The 17,921-nt window shown below is 40.3% G+C and overlaps 1 protein-coding gene across 10 annotated transcripts in view; it reads right to left on the bottom strand.

Annotated features, from left to right (window-relative positions):
- The window catches only part of LOC133577284 (myocyte-specific enhancer factor 2D homolog), a 38,944-nt gene extending 21,023 nt beyond the window's left edge, over positions 1 to 17,921 (bottom strand). For 7 of the 10 annotated variants that reach the window (XR_009811711.1, XM_061930957.1, XM_061930958.1 and 4 more), the window contains exons 1-6: positions 17,742 to 17,921; positions 9,645 to 9,869; positions 2,385 to 2,588; positions 2,169 to 2,306; positions 1,888 to 2,098; positions 1,744 to 1,800 (exon numbers count right to left, since the gene is read on the bottom strand). Coding sequence is in view for 9 of the 10 variants with exons in the window: in XM_061930957.1 (XP_061786941.1) it covers positions 1,744 to 1,800; positions 1,888 to 2,098; positions 2,169 to 2,306; positions 2,385 to 2,588; positions 9,645 to 9,698 (664 nt within the window). In the remaining variant the exon portion in view is untranslated. The remainder of the gene's footprint in view (positions 1 to 1,743; positions 1,801 to 1,887; positions 2,099 to 2,168; positions 2,307 to 2,384; positions 2,589 to 9,644; positions 9,870 to 17,741) is intronic. The other 3 variants (XM_061930959.1, XM_061930964.1, XM_061930965.1) reach the window with 1 other exon arrangement.

The raw sequence follows: 17,921 nt of genomic DNA, 5'->3' as shown, positions 1-17,921 counted from the left end.
TTTACCGCTGCTCTGCGCAACGCCATTGATAGTATAGCACCGCGAAAGGTAAAAAAGGCCCCCAAAAGGCGTACCCCTGGTTCACAGAAGAAAACAGAGCTCTTAAACTATCATGTAAAAAGCTGGAACGCAAATGGAGTGATCCTAAATATTTGTTCAATAAAGTAGCATTGCTAACCCAACAAGGGACTCCTCTCAGTAGCTCTACCCACCCGGCTGATACCTTTATGAAATTCTTTAATAAGAAAATTTAACTCATTAGAAAGGAGATTAAAGATAACGTGTCCCAGCTGCAATTGGGTTCTATAAACGCAGATACAAATGTATGTACGACGGATATTGCTCTCCAAAATAATCTCTCTTTTTGAAGAAATAACAGAGGAACTGCTGCAACTTGTAGATGGGACAAAACAAACATGTTCACTTGACCCACTTATTGGGAAACTTATCAAACAGCTGTTGGTAATATTAGGACCATCAGTGCTAAATATTATTAACTTATCACTTTCCTCTAGTACTGTTCCCCTAGCATTCAAAAAAGTGGTTATTCATCCTCTGCTCAAAAGACCTAACCTCGATCCTGACCTCATGGTAAACTACCGGCCGTTGTCGCACCTTCTCTTTATCTCGTAAATCCTCAAAAAAATTGTTGCACAGTAGTTAAATGAACTCTCTTTCAGTCCGGTTTCAGGGCAAATCACTCTACAGAGACAGCCCTCGAAAAAATGACTAATGATCTATTGCTAACTATGGATGGTGATGCGTCATCCATGTTGCTGCTACTTGATTTTAGTGCTGCTTTTGATACTGTCGATCATAACATTCTATTAGAAGGTATCAAAACATGTATTGGTATGTTAAACTTAACATTTTTATCTTGGTTTAACTTCTATCTTACTGACAGGATGCGTCTCCCACCCCGTGCAGAGTTTCACAGGGTTCGGTTCTTGGCCCTGCACTCTTCAGCATCTATAGACCCTTTACAAAAAATATGAATATCATGAAAAAGTGATTTTATTTCAGTATTTCCATTCAAAACGTTAAACTTTCATAGATTGTAGATTCAGGGCCCACAATTTAAACGATTTCAAGTATTTAGTAGTCTATATGTACATAATTTGGGCCTCGAACTAAAAAACCCCACAAAAACAGGATTTCAAAAAATTTGAATACTGTGAAGAAATTACCATTCACTTCTCACAGTTTTTGCAGGAAAAAATAAATTGGGAGGCTTTATAGCGTTTTCTATTTGGGCTCCAGTACTCTGGAATGCCCTACAGGTAACAGTTATAGATGCTACTCAGTAGAAGCATTTAAGTCCCATCTAAAAACTTATTTGTATACTCTAGCCTTTAAATAGACCCCTTTTTAGACCAGTTGATCTGCCGTCTCCCTTTTCTGCTCTGCCCGCCTCTCCTGAGTGGAGAGGTTAACAGGTGACCACAGATCAGCCTCCACGGAGGAGGCGCTAGCCCACATCTGTGGTCCCTTACAAGGTTTGTAAACGGATAACTTTTTTTTTTTTTGACAATCTTGAGCCTTTTTTGTGGTGTTACATAGATTTTTAGCACTATAAAATGCGGGAAATAAAATATTAACTAAATAATGAAAGTTATTATTAAAAAATAAATGACTAGCAAACTAATACAATTTGTATTAGTTTCTCCAACTCTAAAAACGCTGCAACTTTTTTCTATGGGTCCTAATGCATAGACTGGACAACATTTTTAAAAAGTCACTCACGGACTGGACTTGGACAGCCGCCATTTGAATTATTCAGGTCACCTCCAAGAAGCGCTCCTGTTGAATGAAAAGATAGGAATCAAAATTTATCGAAGTGCTGTCTTGACTTTTTTACTCCACGCTTTTGTCTGGCTGTTGGCTCACCTGCACTGGCCGGTCGCTGTGGCAACCCAGGAGACACGGTGTTCCTCTGAGGAGCCGGTTGCTGCGGCGACAGGAGGTGGGCGTCTGTGAGCGACGGCGACGTTACGTAGGAGGTAGTTACCAGCGCGTTGCCGGGGTTACTGAATTGCAGCGTGTTGGGATTGGACACGGTGACAGGCATGGAGAAGGTCTGCGGCGGAGCTGTAGACTGCTGCCACATTTGAAAGGAACCATTATTTGATGCTCTGAAGGCACGCAAAGAGGAAATGAGGAAGACTTACTCCGTAGCGTTTGAAGAGAACATCCAGGTCTTCTGTGGTCTTACGGAACTTGTCATCATTGAGGGGACTCTGATCAATGGAGTCTTCGCCATCAGGCTCAGGACTGTCACAGCCATTGAAGCCTTTCTTTCTCAAAGTCTACACAGGCAAAATGACAGCAAAAAAGCTTGGAGGCGTTTGTACTTCTTGTGATGGAGGAGTTTCAGGAAGTGTTACCTCAATGATATCTGCATTAGTGCGACTCTCGTGGGGCTCATTGTACTCGGTGTACTTGAGCAGAACCTTGTCCATGTCGGTGCTGGCGTACTGGAACAGCTTGTTGGCGTGGTTGAAGATGATCAGGGCGATCTCGCAATCGCACAGCACGCTCAGCTCGTATGCTTTCTTCATCAAGCCAAACTTTCGCTTTGTGAATGTCACCTAGGAACACACAAACGTTCATGATAATAAATGCTCAAAAGGACCCTTTTAGACATACGCCTGAGACCAAACAGCTTCTTGTTGGCGTGAAGTCGTTGAGCTGTGTGCGTTTTATTTTCACCAACAGCTGCTCACTCAAGTGCGTGGTGTCAAACATGCAAAGCATTCAAGTGGCAGGAACTTGGACGAAACTGGAAACTGCAACCCCCACTCCAACCGAACTGCCTCAGTAGAGTTTAAATAGTCCACAAGAGACTTGCATTCAGTTACCTTCTGATACTTTCTAACTTCAAGTACTGGATGTATGTACTGTAAATGCTCCAATTAACACATCTACTCAGTGTAGTACATAGAGCTGGGTCATATGGGAAAAAAATCATAACACAATATTTTTTTATCAGTCGATATAGATATGTATTACAATATAAGGGATGTAACGATATAAAAATGTATTATTCCAGTTATCGTAGCCAAAATTATCACGTTATCTTATTGTTGAAGGTGCTCAAAAAAAAAGTACTTCTTGAGCACCTTCAACAATAAGGTGAAGGTTATCTTATTGTTGAAGGTGCTCAAAAAAAGTACTTCTTGAGCACCTTCAACAATAAGATAACCACATTGAAATTTTTTGATCAAGTTATTTAAAAAAAAAAAAAAAAGTAAATTAAATAGACACTCTGTTAGAAAAAACACGATTTGACATGTTTTGTGTTTCTAATGCTTCACTGACAATGTTTTAGTCTTAGTATTTTATCTGTTTTAATGGCAAAGCTTGTATGGTTTTAGATATTAGTTTGTACTGTAGCACTTTAAGATGTATATACGTAAACATTTTTTTACTTCCGGTTCCGGTTCACCGTGCGTGTCTGCTCGCTGACTGCTCGCTGTTTCGAAAAAGCTAAGTATCGTTCTATTTGTGTGCTTTTAAATTGTTCTGCAGCTTTCTTTATTACTTTCTCAACATATTTAGTAGTACTATTTAACTTGCAAATCACCCGATCTCTGTCTCACCACCCCTCCCGCAGCTAGCTGCTAAGCTAACGAAGCTAGCGCGGAGAAAGGCGTCGCCGGTCAGAAGGAATCTACTCCTGCACACCGTGACGAGGACTTCTCGGAAGACAGCAGGAACTTCACTCGGTGACAGAAAACACCGTGAGTATGGCTTCCTGCGCGTCTTGCACCTTACTCACAGAGAGGCTGGCTCTGCTAGAGGGCCGTGTCCGCCAGTTAGAGCAGAGTAATCTCGTAACTTTAGATGTTGCGGACACATCTGCTAGCGTTAGCTGTAGCGAGCTAACTAGCCCAGCCTGTAGTAGTCCTAAGCGGCCTACAAGCTACGGTGTACCGGTTGAGACGCATAATAGATTTAGCTCTTTAGCTAATCCTACACCCCAGTCTACCGGGCACCACACCTTAGTCATAGGGGACTCCATCACCCGAAACATAAAGCTTAGCAAACCAGCCACAATTAAGTGCATCCCTGGGGCCCGAGCACCTGACATTGAGGCTAATCTTAGGGAGCTAACTCGCAACAGGCCTAGTAAACACGTACGACAGGCTAATCGCACCACTAGTTATGCGAATATAGTTGTACACGTTGGCTCCAATGACACTAGAATGAGACAGTCAGAGATTACAAAGAGAAACATAGCCAGGACTTGTGATCTCGCTAGAAAGATGTCCAGGCATCGAGTAATTGTCTCTGGCCCCCTGCCTGCGAGAGGCAATGATGAGAGATATAGCAGATTAGTCTCGCTTAACAAGTGGCTGGCTAGCTTCTGTAGACAACAGGGACTAACGTTTATTGATAATTGGCCCTCTTTCTGGGGCAAACCAGGCTTGCTGATGAGGGACGGCCTTCACCCTAACCAGGAAGGCGCCATCATCCTGCCTAAGAACATAGACTACCGTTTAAGTCACATTTGACTAACTACACTAGAGCAAGCCCGGTCACAGGCAATTACAGAGCCTGCTCGTCCGGGTGAGGAGTCAGTTAACCTAGAACTAGCCAGCACCAGGCTGGATAATTCCTGTACGCATAGCAATTTTCTTAGAATAACACACAACTCACATAATGTGTTTTCTGTTGTGAATGTGTCCGGGGTAGATATGCATTCTACTGAGGTGGCAAATCATGATGCGTTCAGTCGATCGCAGCATCAAGCAAACAATCTGAAAATTCCCGTCGTATCAATTCCTAGATATGGTCGAAACTATTTAAAGTGCACTACGTATAATAAACGCAACATTATTAATATTTCTACTACGGATAATTTAAACAAAAACTCGTCAAAACAGCCCAATACTTATAATATGGGCTTTTTAAACATAAGATCATTGTCTCCCAAAACTTTATTAGTTAATGAGGTCATTAGAGACAACAATCTTAACGTCATTGGTCTTAGCGAAACCTGGCTCAAACCAGACGATTTTTTTGCGCTAAATGAGGCATCTCCTCCTAACTATAGGAATGCGCTTATTGCCCGTCCCCTTAAAAGGGGTGGGGGGGTCGCACTAATATACAATGAAAACTTTAACCTTACCCCTAACCTAAATAATAAATACAAATCGTTTGAGGTGCTTACTATGAGGTCTGTCGCACCGCTGCCTCTCGATATGGCTGTTATCTACCACCCCCCAGGGCCCTACTCGGACTTTATTAATGAATTCTCAGAGTTCGTTGCTGATCTAGTGACGCACGCAGACAATATAATCATAATGGGGGACTTTAATATCCATATGAATACCCCATCGGACCCTCAGTGCGTGGCGCTCCAGACTACAATTGATAGCTGTGGTCTTACACAAATAATAAATGAACCTACGCATCGCAACGGCAATACGATAGATCTAGTGCTGGTCAGGGGTGTCACCACCTCCAAAGTTATGGTACTCCCGTATACTAAAGTAATGTCCGATCATTACCTTATAAAATTCGAAGTTCTGACTCATTGTCAACAAACTAATAATAATAATAACTGCTATAGCAGCCGCAACATTAATGCTGCCACAACGATGACTCTTGCTGACCTACTGCCTTCGGTAATGGCACCATTCCCAAATTATGTCGGCTCTATTGATAACCTCACTAACAACTTTGACAATGCCCTGCGCAAAACCATTGATAGTATAGCACCGCTAAAACAAAAAAGGGCCCCTAAAAGGCGCACCCCATGGTTTACAGAAGAAACCAGAGCTCATAAATTATCATGTAGAAAGTTGGAACGTAAATGGCGCGCGACCAAGCTTGAGGTTTTCCATCAAGCATGGAGTGATAGTTTAATATCGTATAAACGCATGCTTACCTTAGCTAAAGCTAAATATTACTCAAATCTCATCCGCCTCAACAAAAACGACCCTAAATTTTTGTTTAGTACAGTAGCATCGCTAACCCAACAAGGGACTCCTCCCAATAGCTCCACCCACTCGGCAGATGACTTTATGAATTTATTTAATAAGAAAATTGAACTCATTAGAAAGGAGATTAAAGACAACGCATCCCAGCTACAACTGGGTTCTATGAACACAGATACAACTGTATCTACGACGGATACTGCAATACAAAATAGTCTCTCTCTTTTTGATGAAATAACATTAGAGGAACTATTACAGCGTGTAAGTGGGATAAAACAAACAACATGTTTACTTGACCCACTTCCTGGGAAACTTATCAAGGAGCTTTTTGTATTATTAGGTCCATCAGTGCTAAATATTATAAACTTATCACTTTCCTCTGGCACTGTTCCCCTAGCATTCAAGAAAGCGGTTATTCATCCTCTGCTCAAAAGACCTAACCTTGATCCTGACCTCATGGTAAACTACCGACCGGTGTCCCACCTTCCCTTTATTTCGAAAATCCTCGAAAAAATTGTCGCACAGCAGCTAAATGAACACTTAGTGTCTAACAATCTCTGTGAACCTTTTCAATCCGGTTTCAGGGCAAATCACTCTACGGAGACAGCCCTCGCAAAAATGACTAATGATGTACTGCTAACGATGGATTCTGATGCGTCATCTATGTTGCTGCTTCTTGATCTTAGCGCTGCTTTCGATACCGTCGATCATAATATATTATTAGAGCGTATCAAAACACGTATTGGTATGTCAGACTTAGCTTTGTCGTGGTTTAACTCTTATCTTACTGACAGGATGCAATGCGTCTCCCATAATAATGTGACCTCGGACTATGTTAAGGTAACGTGCGGAGTTCCTCAGGGTTCGGTTCTTGGCCCTGCACTTATTAGTATTTACATGCTGCCGCTAGGCGACATCATACGCAAATACGGTGTTAGCTTTCATTGTTATGCTGATGACACCCAACTCTACATGCCCCTAAAGCTGACCAACACGCCGGATTGTAGTCAGCTGGAGGCGTGTCTTAATGAAATTAAACAATGGATGTCCGCTAACTTCTTGCAACTCAACGCCAAGAAAACGGACATGCTGATTATCGGTCCTGCTAAACACCGACATTTATTTAATAATACCACCTTAACATTTGACAACCAAACAATTACACAAGGCGAATCAGTAAAGAATCTGGGTATTATTTTCGACCCAACTCTCTCCTTTGAGTCACACATTAAGAGTGTTACTAAAACGGCCTTCTTTCATCTCCGTAATATCGCTAAAATTCGTTCCATTTTGTCCACTAGCGACGCTGAGATCATTATTCATGCGTTCGTTACGTCTCGTCTCGACTACTGTAACGTATTATTTTCGGGTCTCCCTATGTCTAGCATTAAAAGATTACAATTGGTACAAAATGCGGCTGCTAGACTTTTGACAAGAACAAGAAAGTTTGATCATATTACGCCTATACTGGCTCACCTGCACTGGCTTCCTGTGCACTTAAGATGTGACTTTAAGGTTTTACTACTTACGTATAAAATACTACACGGTCTAGCTGCGTCCTATCTTGTCGATTGCATTGTACCATATGTCCCGGCAAGAAATTTGCGTTCAAAGAACTCCGGCTTATTAGTGATTCCCAGAGCCCAAAAAAAGTCTGCGGGCTATAGAGCGTTTTCTATTCGGGCTCCAGTACTATGGAATGCCCTCCCGGTAACAATTAGAGATGCTACCTCAGTAGAAGCATTTAAGTCCCATCTTAAAACTCATTTGTATACTCTAGCCTTTAAATAGCGCCCCTGTTAGACCAGTTGATCTGCCGTTTCTTTTCTTTTCTCCTCTGCTCCCCTATTCCTTGAGGGGGGGGGGGGGGGGGCACAGGTCCGGTGGCCATGGATGAAGTGCTGGCTGTCCAGAGTCGGGACCCGGGGTGGACCGCTCGCTTGTGCATCGGCTGGGAACATCTCTGCGCTGCTGACCCGTCTCCGCTCGGGATGGTGTCCTGCTGGCCCCACTATGGACTGGACTCTTACTATTATGTTGGATCCACTATGGACTGGACTCTCACAATATTATGTCAGACCCACTCGACATCCATTGCTTTCGGTCTCCCCTAGAGGGGGGGGGGGGGGGGGGGGGGGGGGGGTTACCCACATATGCGGTCCTCTCCAAGGTTTCTCATAGTCATTCACATCGACGTCCCACTGGGGTGAGTTTTTCCTTGCCCTTATGTGGGCTTTGTACCGAGGATGTCGTTGTGGCTTGTGCAGCCCTTTGAGACACTTGTGATTTAGGGCTATATAAATAAAGATTGATTGATTGAGATTGAAGTGTGTAACTGATAAAATCTATTAATAATGTATTATTTCTGGCGGTTGTGGACTCCTAAGTCTTCAGCGGTCCTTGAATGCACCATAAAAACACCTCGACATCGTATTCTCTGAGTATATTATAACGATCACTCTGTTATAAGAGAGCACAGCTTGTAGGTTCAATGTACACAACTGAATATTTAGTTGCAAACAGCAATGTTTTATATAGGTTTAGATCTGGTATGTTGTTTCTTAATGGGGAAAAATGTTAATGTCTCTTATTTTCATGATAGGATTTGAACTCGCGAGCTGGCACCAGTCAGTCTCGTCGTTTATCAAAGTGGGTTATTTGATCATTTTAATTTAAAACAGTAATATTAACCTGCCAATTTTATTTTGCAAATGTCATTTTGCTCACAGTTCCTTATGTTGTTGTTGTTATTATTATTACTATTAATGAAGCTATTGTTATTGTGTAAGTTACATGCACACAAGTGAAGCCTGGAGAGTCAATCATGGCAGCCTCATGTACATAAACGCAGTCCCAGAAAGGCAAACAACAATTTGCATAGTACAATGTGCAACATTATCTCATGTTTTTAATCATGTTTAACGACAACACATGAAGATTTTTAACTTACAAATGTTTGTTTCATTTTGCATGCGACACCTTATGTCACGCACAGGCGATTAAAACAACATTCTCCTTCATGTAAGTGTGCGCTGGTTTCAAATATAAATAGTGTACATGTACATTTCACTATATTGATGCACAAATATGTTTGGCAAAACACATGTGCCATTTCTCCATATCTGGTGTGATAGATACATGTAGATGGAATTCATGCCAAAAAAATAAAAGCATAAACCATAAACAAAGAGTTAATTATAAACATTTGACACTTTTTGTTGGATATAATTGTGTTGATGATGCTGTAGTTGTCTTAAGCAGGCTAGTTTTTTTTAGAACATCGAAAAAATTATATCAAAATTGTCTCTATAATTACTATGAAAAAAAAGTTACTTTGATCACACATACACACACAGTTATAATAGAAATGTTGAAATATGGCACCTGATGGCCATAAGACGTAACTGCACTTTTTGTCCATATAGATAAAAACAGTGTCCATGTATAAGATCTAGGGCTGCCAATTATGGCCAAAGTAATAATTAAGATTATTGTTATCAATATTGAAATCATGATTACTGATTGTTAGGTAAAGCAGTGTTGGGGTGTGAACGTAATGCCATCATGTCATTTGTATGTATGTATGTGTATATATATATATATATATATATATATATATATATATGTGTGTGTGTCAAGCATGCAAAATAGTGTAACACTAAACAAGGTTTCACATTTTGGCGATAATGAGGTGGCACTCACCTGTTTGTTTCTTTCATCTGTGATCCGTTGGATCTGTATCTTTTTCCTACCCATGATGCTTTGCGGCAGTCAAATTGTCAAGTAAAAAAAAAATTAAGTGAGGCCAAAAAGCTTTCTTTTCCTCGTCAGCCTGGATAAACACTCAGAAAGAAGAAGGCAGTGGAGGACAATGACGCACACTCATTTCTCTGGCAGGTTGTTTGTGGATGGAGCTGAAGAGAAGAGCTGCAGGAGACAAAGTGTTCTTGGTAAACATTCAGGCCAAAGACTATTACCATCATTATTAAAACTAGCCATTCAACACAATACCAAGGTGAGTAAGATCAACTTCCTGGTGACTACACATGGTTGCCTGGCAACTGTTTTCTCTTCTTGTAAAATGTAGAAACTTGGGTTAAACCGGGCCACAGAGTAAGAAATAATTCCACCATAGTATCTCAGGCCCTTCAGATTTGACCCTCCACATTCTGGCTTTGCTGTGGGGCCTGTTGCTGGGCCACACGGAAGCCATGAGAGGCACACGTGTTCCAAATTTAACACTTGCTTGCTTGACAATAATTGATCCAGTATGATACATCTCATGTTCCCATCCTGGTTGTGAGCGATAAATTCATCCTTTTATTTTATTTTTTTAACATTTGCTTATTGGATTTTTGACATATACAGTCCTGAAATACATTTAAACAAATGTCAAATGTTTTGTTCCTCCCCCATAGAAGAAACCAACACAAATTATAAGTAAAATAAAATAAAAATAATAAACCAGAAAAAAAAGATTTATCAGTCAGATAAGTATAGGCAATATTGACATGAATCCACAGACTGCACTCCTAAATGTCCCCAACACGGTGCAACAATACACAAAAGCAGACTAATCCAGTGAGTATTGCGCGATGTGATTTAGCACAATGCGGGGTTTCCCCCAGCTTGAAATCTACATGTGGCGGTGGGGGCGTGATCAATATGACGTAATTGTATAATTTGCATAATTGATTATGATGCATATATATATATATATATATATATATATATATACATATTTTAATGCTAAAAATAATTAACATCAATTTAAAAGTAGGTCTGTGTTATTAGTAATAAGTATTAACATTGTTGTTATATTGTTTTGCTCTATTTTTATAATTGTTATTATTGTACAATGTAACACGGGCTGTATACCAGTGGAAGTTGCTGGTCTTTCAAGTAGAGGAAACTATTTTTCAGCTACTTTTTAAACATGAGTACAGTCTCTAATAACAGATAAACGATATAAACATGCTAGATTTTACAAAGAAAATTTCACTTAACAAATTATAAATATCTCCATATAAACAGGAACAACAGAATGAACGTTGAAAAATGCTTTGGCAGGGTTTTATATTTCAAGGTTGCTGATTTGCTCATTTTGCTGTCAATCAAAAAGGTTCAGCCCAGGCTGGTCATCCAATTATCATGCGGCGACTCCCTTTCCATCCATCCATCCATCCATCCATTTTCTACCGCTTATCCCTTACGGAGTCGCGGGGGGTGTGGAGCCTATCTCAGTTACAATGACAAGTCACCACATCATGGCAGGGCCAACACAGATAGACAGACAACATTCACGCTCACATTCACACACTAGGGCCAATTTAGTGTTGCCAATCAACCTATCCCCACTTTCGATAACTCTTATTCATCCGGTCACCGTCCGTGAGCGGGACAAAGTCGAGCATTTATCCATTGATTGTCTAGGTTTGGCTGCAGAACTGTGACGCTCCCACATCGATAAAAAAAAGTGGCGCCAACTGTCGCCAACAAAATAAGATTTGCTATCTCGCAATAAATATGTTGCACAAAACAACTTAAAAGGCTAGTTATGTTGCACGATACAACTTAAAACTTATGTCACAAAAAAACCGTAAGATTTGTCACGTCAAACAAAACAACTTAAGACTCATTACACCACAAAATAAAACTTAAGACTTGTTACGTCAACCAAAACAAATTAAGACTCGTCATGTCATAAAATAAAACTTAACTTGTTTCGTCACACAACAACTTTGAAGACTGATTACATTGCACAATACAATTTAAGACTCATTATGTCACAAACTTTTTTTTAAGTTTGTTACGTTGCACAATACAACTTAAAAGACTTGATATATCGCAGGACACAACTTAAAAGACTCGTTATATCTCAGAAAACAACTTAAGACTTATGTCACAAAATACAACATAAGTCTCGGTATGTCACAATACAACTTTTTATATTGCATAATACAACTTAGGACTCAGTTTGTCACTCAATACAATTTAATACTTGTTATGTTGTACAATAACACAACATAAGACATGCTATGCCGCACAAATACAACCTACCGTATTTTCCGCACTATAAGGCGCACCTAAAAACCACAAATTTTCTCAAAAGCTGACAGTGCGCCTTATAATCCGGTGCGCCTTGTATATGGGTTAATATTAATATTAATTTTCATAAAGTTTCGGTCTCGCAACTACGGTAAACAGCTGCCATCTTTTTTCCCCGTAGAAGAAGAAGAAGCGCGCGGTGCATGCTGGGATATGTGACGTTTCATTTCCATTTGTGTGTTTATGTAAAGACCCCAAAATGGCTCCTATTAAGTGTGTTGTCTGTCTAATTATAAATAATGCAGACGAGGCGTGTTAACTGAGTTCTCAACGTTTACTCACAGCGTGCTCATAACCACATTCTAACTGCCAGCATACAACAACGCTTCTCAGGGCTACCACGCATGCTCGTCACTATCGTTGCATGCTGGGTAGTGTAGTTGTTATATTTGCTAGCTCATAACATCACATTAAGAGACACGCTTACGCGCTTAATTCAATACTCGCCGTCATTCCGGGTGGATTGACAAAAGACCTCCAGCCGCTAGATATTGGTGTCAACAGGGCATTCGAAGCTAGACTGCTAACTGCGTGGGAACAGTGGATGACAGAAGGCGAACACACGTGACGTTCACCAAGACAGGGAGACAGCGCCAGATGACATACGCCACTATCTGCCAGTGGATCGTAAATGCCTGGGCTGATTCAGTCTCATCTGTGGTCCGAGCTTTCAGGAAGGCAGGAATTGTCACTGAACTAATAAACGGCAACGACACTGACTCCATTAATGACGACTTCGACGAGACGGAGCCGGCCATGTTGGATGCCGTATTCGCTCAACTGTTTAATTCGGACACTGAAGAGGAAGAATTCGAGGGATTTGTGAATGAGCTATAACTTCATAAAGTGAGCTTTACATTTTTATTTAGTGTGTTGTGTTGTGTGACATTAACGTTTGAGCAACGTTGAGTTATTGATATATTGTTATTGCTCTGCACTATTTCACGTGTTACTATATTGTGATTGCACGTTTGATTTACGTAACACGAGTAAATCAGCTGTTTATTCATTTTGGGAGTGAACGGAGTTGTCAGAACGCTGGTTTGTTATCTATTAATAAAGTTTGACTGACCTATCTGACTGTTTTGTTGACAAAGGTGCGCCTTATAATCCGGTGCGCCTTATATATGAACAAAGTTTTGAAATATGCCATTCATTGAAGGTGCGCCTTATAATCCGATGCGCCTTATAGTGCGGAAAATACGGTAGATGTTTTTCTGTTTTTCATTTTTGAAACAGTCGAGTCGTTATGCCTCAATAAAACTTAAAATATTTTTAATATTGAAAAAGAATACTTAAAAGACTCAAAGTCACACAATACAACTAAAAAATGTTAAGTCTCACAATAACTTAAGACTTGTATGTTGCACAATACTTCTTAAGAAACTCGTAATATCACACAGCACAATCGAAGAGACTTGTTAATGTCGCACAAACAACTCAAAATACTTTGGTTGTATACCGTAATAATATAACAAGACATTTATGTCGCACAATACAACTTTGGTGTTTTGCATGTTTATAAACAGCCACGGTTAGCTTATGCTTACACTTGTAAGATACTCACAGGGTAGTGATGGCCACATTTTGACCCTGGAACTAATTATGTTTCTAGCATTTCCTGGGGAGCCAGGTGCTTCAGAGGTCAATAAATTGTATTGGATCTTAAGATGTTTCAGTGTCCTAAATCAAAACAGCTCACTACAACCCACAGACAAAAACCGCCATTGTCCAATGTGTTTATGAAGCTCATTAAATGGACCTTAAACAGCGAGATGGGATTTAAAATGCCACGAGTGATGTCGCCAATTAAGAGCGATCACTAAACTCTTCCCTCTGACCGCCCTGAGGAGGGTGATCAAGTATTGCAGTTATTGAAAGGCTACACAACGTCATATAAAAGGAGCATCTTTGATTAGCCACTGGAATAGTTTAGGTGCTGCGAGGCTGGCTGCCCTCCGCATGGCTGCCCCCTTATTAGCAGAACTGACACGTTCATGCAATCCTCTCCCCTCAAGGCGCTGATGGCTCAATTAGAACCCGGCTCGCAGACTGATTGGGGCGTGCAAAAATGGGGCCACAGTTTGGCTATCTGAAGGTTGACATCCAGAAGCAGAAAAAAAACTACAGATAGTAAAAAAAAAAGAGCAGAATCGTGTCCTTGTTATTTCAAGAGGGTAAACATTGTGGTCCTACATGTAGGTTAAATCAAGCAAGTGAGCTCCTACAGGCCTGATGAAGGAGGGAGCAATCAAGCTCAGTCTGTTTTGGAGTAGTGTCATTAGTGCAAGTGACCTTTAGTGGATTATGCACTAGCCAATGAAATGTGGTGTCAGATAAATGCTACGAGATTTTCACTACTGCACTCACTAATGTTTTGTTGCAATAGACCTTTACATAACCAAAAAACAAGCAAGTGTGTTGCTTGACAATAAATTATAGCCAGATGATGTCATGGCATTTATTTTTAAAATATTTAGCTCACAATCTCATGCAATGATCTGCTGTGATAGTAATATTAGCCCACAATTCAATCATTTATTTATTTGGTCAGTAGCTACAGTTCACCACACACAATTCTAACCTTTTAAGTACCTGTAGACTGAAAAACAAGTTTAATTTATACGCTTAATTGTGTTTCATTGTATCCATTAAACCATATCCAATTGTATTTACAATCCGCAAAGTATTTGAAAATACCGTTTAAACATCACAAAATGCCACAGATTCAGTCAGCCATTTTGAATATTCCGCGCCGAATGTCTTCGGTAATTTCTGTAGATTGACGTCACTGGAGCAACACTTCTGCACTCTGACCATATCACATCAGTCATACTGGAAATACGCAAAAATTAGAGAGATGTCCTGTCTATCGTTCACAATCACTGTATAAGACATGAACACATTTGTTGTTCTTTTTTGAATGCATTCTAAGTCTTAAATAAATAAAGACATAAATAGTCTGTCAATAGGGGTTCTCTATTCTCCCCACAAAACCCACTAACACACATCCAACAATACTCTATACACATATCGTGACCAGAATATTAACCAAACATTAGCAATGCTGTTATTGTAAGCGCTAATACAGACAAACTATTTATTAGCGGCGGATTGCTAACACAGCTCAGTAGCCCTCTGCTGGTTTACTCTGAGCTGGCCGTGATGTCCTGCTGCTCCCGCATCATCGCTTTTTGTTATTCAAGATTATAAATCATGCATCTAATCTGGATATTAGGAGGATTTAGCCAATAATTTAGAAGTTGTTCATCTGTGACATTCAATTCATACCCAGAGATGAAGACAAACACACACAACCAAAGACAGTGTCTGCAGGGAGACCTTTCGTTGTTTAACCTTTGTTTGCATCATGATTAATTCTTCATATAAACGGAAAGCTAATTGACATTCTATCAGTCGTCCTTGAAGTAAGAGCAGACATTGTACAGTAAACTATCGTTTTATTATGTTTGTAGTTTGTATTTCTTGTTTAGCACTTAGCCATACTGCTACATGATGCTTAGTGTTTCACTAAAGCTGGATCTGTTTAGCAGAGCTTCTCAAATGTGTAGCTCATCCCCCTTATATTCAGGATCATCAATATAGGTTTATGGATCATAATTTTCCCTAAAGTAATTGTTGTTGGCTCTCACAAAGTCTGCATGATTTGCATTGTTGGTGAAGAAGGGATCTGTGGTTCCTAACTTTACATCACGCGATGACGTGTCTGGCTAGCTCATTGTCTTCAAAATGGCTCGGGAATCTCTGAGATTGATACTATTTCGATCATATCAATTAACTCGCAAACTTTGTCAGTCTTTCGGTGTCATACATCAGATATATACAGGTATATCATCTTCAAAATAGAGGCAACTTGCTTTTCCACTCTACTGGCACTTTAATATGCCCTCTTTTATCCTCAGGTCTAAATAAAGTTTCTCTCAGAAGCGACGCGAGGCTTGACACGTTCAATAATTGATAGTATTGAGTGTGATGCATTTGAACAACTTGCACTTTTCACCCGCAGGTCCTTTTATTTTTGAAGTTAGATGCTCATATCTGAGGTATTCATGGGATTCCATTACAGCTGTCAATTCTGAAATTGTGGTACAGGTGCCACTAGTGGTACGCGGGCTCTATATAGTGATACACCAAAGAATCAATTATATATTGTAATGTAACCGTTTTATTTCCCAATATTCAAACACAGTTTTACTGTTCAAACTGTGTGTAATGTTCCAGTATACTTGCTAAATACCTACTCAGTGGCCTCGTGGTTAGAGCGTTCGCCCTGAGATCGGTAGGTTGTGAGTTCAAACCCCGGCCAAGTCATACCAAAAACTATAAAAATGGGACCCATTACCTACTTGCTTGGCACTCAGCATCAAGGGTTGGAATTGGGGGTTAAATCACCAAAAATTAATGCTGGGCGCAGCCAGCACTGCTGCCCACTGCTCCCCTCACCTCCCAGGGGGTGATCAAGGGTGATGGGTCAAATGCAGAGAATAATTTCGACACACCTAATGTGTGTGTGACAATCATTGGTACTTTAATTTAAATAAAACCTCTGCCTTGTTTTTGATGAATTATTTTAATATTGGTCATTATGGTGGTACTTGGAGAGCCAAGTGTTTTCTGACGTGGTGCTCAGTGAAAAAAGTTTAAGAAACAATGCAATACAGTATATTATAAAATAAACATTTGGTTACCCCACCTTCTGCCCGGATGCAGCTAGGATAGGCTCCAACACCCCCCGCGACCCCGAGAGGGACAATAGTAAATGGATGGATGATTATAATGAGGGTCAACGGGACTAAATAGTTCCCAAGGGGAGAGTGTATGCATGATTACAAACCTCATATATTCTGGATCATGGCATTAAAGCAACAGTAAACACAAATTCTCGCAACGTTTTATACAATTAGCCTCTAAAATGACCCATGTATTAAGAATCATAACAAGTCAAATACGCAGAATGTACATGTTTGCTAGCCTAAAGTGCTTCTAGGCTCAAAGCAGAATCCAGATTACAATAACAACTCCAAAGATAGAATATGACTACATATTAAATCAAAGCAACACAGTAAATATTACTAATTTCTACCCCCACAGTGCAGCTTCAAGGACACCAATGCAGCTGGAAGAGCTTTGAACAAAATGTCTCTTCGTGAGCAAGCTTGATGTTAGATTTGATTTCATGGCAAAAGTCTTGTTTGGACATCAGCTCCAAAACGTTTTTTAATGGGGGACTAAGTGGGACTGTTCGTTGTGTCCTTTGACAGATGTGAGACAAGCAGGCCCGCTGGCGCCAGACAGGTATCACATTTTGGACAGATTGGTAGCTTGCTAACCGAATAAATTGGTCTAAAACATAACAAAATGATGTTAAAATGAATGTTAGTAAAAATGGCTAGCGTCCACTGGGTTGAGACCATTAGACATTACTCTTGGTAAGGACAGCCATTACCTTCCTTACAACTCAGCTGGTTGAGCATTAGCACGCACTACTTTAATTCACGTCACAGCCACTTTCCTTCGACATTACAGCCGTTTGTTGGTGTAAATTACATGTTCAGTTGTTAATACTGTTAACCATTTACATTTAAATACATTTAAATCATCACGCAAGCTCCGGTGTGAAGAAGAGGGAGAGGGGGAAGACGCAGGAAGGAAATGTATCGCTCTACTTACCCTGAAATATAACCGATAAAAACCCAAAAGACACGTCTGCCGACGCTAGTTCCGTATAGGATACTTCTCAGTGAAGAACCATTGAGTATTTTACGCTAAAATGGCGTCTCGGTCTGAAAGAATCTGCAACATTTTATTCCATTTCATTTTTTTAAGTCACTATACTGTCCACCAAGGCGA

The sequence above is a fragment of the Nerophis lumbriciformis genome, linkage group LG37, assembly GCF_033978685.3.
Source record: "Nerophis lumbriciformis linkage group LG37, RoL_Nlum_v2.1, whole genome shotgun sequence".
NCBI lineage: Eukaryota > Metazoa > Chordata > Actinopteri > Syngnathiformes > Syngnathidae > Nerophis > Nerophis lumbriciformis.
This window is presented reverse-complemented; position numbering and strand designations above follow the sequence as displayed.